Here is a 1664-nt window from a genome sequence, read left to right on the forward strand (position 1 = left end):
CTCTCTCTCTCTCTCTCTCTCTCTCTCTCTCTCCCTTCCTCCCTCCCTCCTTTCCTTCCCTTCCTTCCTTTCTTTGTTTTTCAAGACAGGGTTTCTCTGTGTACCCTTGGCTGTCCTGGAACTCTCTCTGTAGAGCGGGCTGGCCTCAAACTCACGAGATCCGCCTGCCTCTGCCTCCTGAGTGCTGGGATTAAAAGGGTGGGCCAGCACCACCTGGCTTAATTGATCTTTCTATAACAACCAATTATTAATGACTATTCTTGCCTAACTTGCTGATCTGTTTTCTTGGTTAGCAAGTAAAGAAACTTTCTATAAGCAACAAAGTAAAGACAGATCCTGGGACTATTCACAAGTGAGGAAGAAACCAAAGCAGAACCAACTTTCTGCCGTAACTGACTCCGAAATGGCTTTGGTCAGTGCCTACCTTGAACATAGACGACCTAGGCGCCATTCCCAGTTCCACCGGAAGAATCAGGTCCAGCAAAACAGCGATAGCACTGAGCGCGAAAATGAGGAATCCAACTCTGGAGCGTCCTCGTGGAAGGAGAGCGAAAGTGAACAGCCTCCATCGCCCGCCAGTATCAAGAGGAGAAAATCAGTGTTGAGGCCAAGGGATCTGGAAAATTACCAAGTCAGAGAAAGGCCCTGCCTCCACTGCAAGGCCATGAGAACCAAAGAATGGCTGTCGCGTCACTTCCCCGAAAGTACTTCAGGAACAACCTCCGTGACGGAAGAGATTCAACAGGAGAGTCTGACACTTGGCAGCAACACAACATTAAGTAAAGTTTGAATTTTGGCATCCTTACCTTACTTGAAATCTAAAGAAGGAGATGAATAAAACATGAAATCAGGATTGTGGGTAAGGAAACCTTTACAATAAAGCCTCTTTGCTAAGGACAAAAGTGTAATTGGAACCCAAGAGGTGGAATTTCAGACAAAGTCATTGTTCAAAACAAGGGCGAAGAATTTGTTCATGCCACCGTAGGAACATGGAAGACTTGTATCTTCTGTAATCTTTTTTTTTTTTTTTAAGTCAAAGAGCCCAGGGTAGATAGTCCATATCCCAAGTGTATGTATTTTGTTTATGTTGATGATACAAAAACTACGACTCTTTGAAAATACATTTAGTTGGGTGGTGGTGGCGCACGCCCTTAATTCCAGCACTTGGAAGGCAGAGGCAGGCGGGTCTCTGTGAGTTCAAGGCCAGCCTGGTCTACAAGAGCTAGTTCCAGGACAGGCTCTGAAGCCACAGAGAAACCCTGTCTTGAAAAACCAAAAAAGAAAAAAACATTTATGCTGAGAAACCATTTAAATATATTCCTATATTTTGATAATCTGACTGACTGAACCATTGAGGTGGCAGGACGGACCGGTTGGTTTGTTAATAGTTGAGATGACTCTGCTAGAGCTGTGTTGGTTGGGATACTGAGTCCACTAAAGGCTGTTGAGGAACGAGCTTAAGGACCTGGAATATGACCATATTTCTCGAGTCACCAGGAAGACAGGGAGAGTGACTCTGAAGGCAGCTGGGCCGTGGCTTGTCCTCGGTTGTTGTTCCAAGACCATGGCAAGTGTTAAAACTTTTTTCTCATACTCGTTAAGATAAGGAGAAAATTTTTTTAAAAAATATTTATTTATTTATTTATTTATTATGTATACAATAT

General features: G+C 43.8%; 1 protein-coding gene and 1 long non-coding RNA gene across 2 annotated transcripts in view; one reads left to right on the forward strand and one right to left on the reverse strand.

Annotated features, from left to right (window-relative positions):
• The window catches only part of LOC113458137, a 1541-nt gene extending 1054 nt beyond the window's left edge, over positions 1 to 487 (reverse strand). The window contains exon 1 of the long non-coding RNA XR_003378569.1: positions 425 to 487. This is a non-coding gene — a long non-coding RNA (uncharacterized LOC113458137). The remainder of the gene's footprint in view (positions 1 to 424) is intronic.
• The window catches only part of Ssmem1 (serine rich single-pass membrane protein 1), a 7321-nt gene extending 6468 nt beyond the window's left edge, over positions 1 to 853 (forward strand). The window contains exon 3 of the mRNA XM_005365778.2: positions 294 to 853. Coding sequence (XP_005365835.1) covers positions 294 to 790 — 497 coding nt within the window. The 3' untranslated portion in view covers positions 791 to 853. The remainder of the gene's footprint in view (positions 1 to 293) is intronic.
• Positions 854 to 1664: the final 811 nt, after the last annotated feature.

This window comes from Microtus ochrogaster, unplaced genomic scaffold (genome assembly GCF_000317375.1).
Source record: "Microtus ochrogaster isolate Prairie Vole_2 unplaced genomic scaffold, MicOch1.0 UNK4, whole genome shotgun sequence".
In the NCBI taxonomy this organism is placed as follows: Eukaryota; Metazoa; Chordata; class Mammalia; order Rodentia; family Cricetidae; genus Microtus; species Microtus ochrogaster.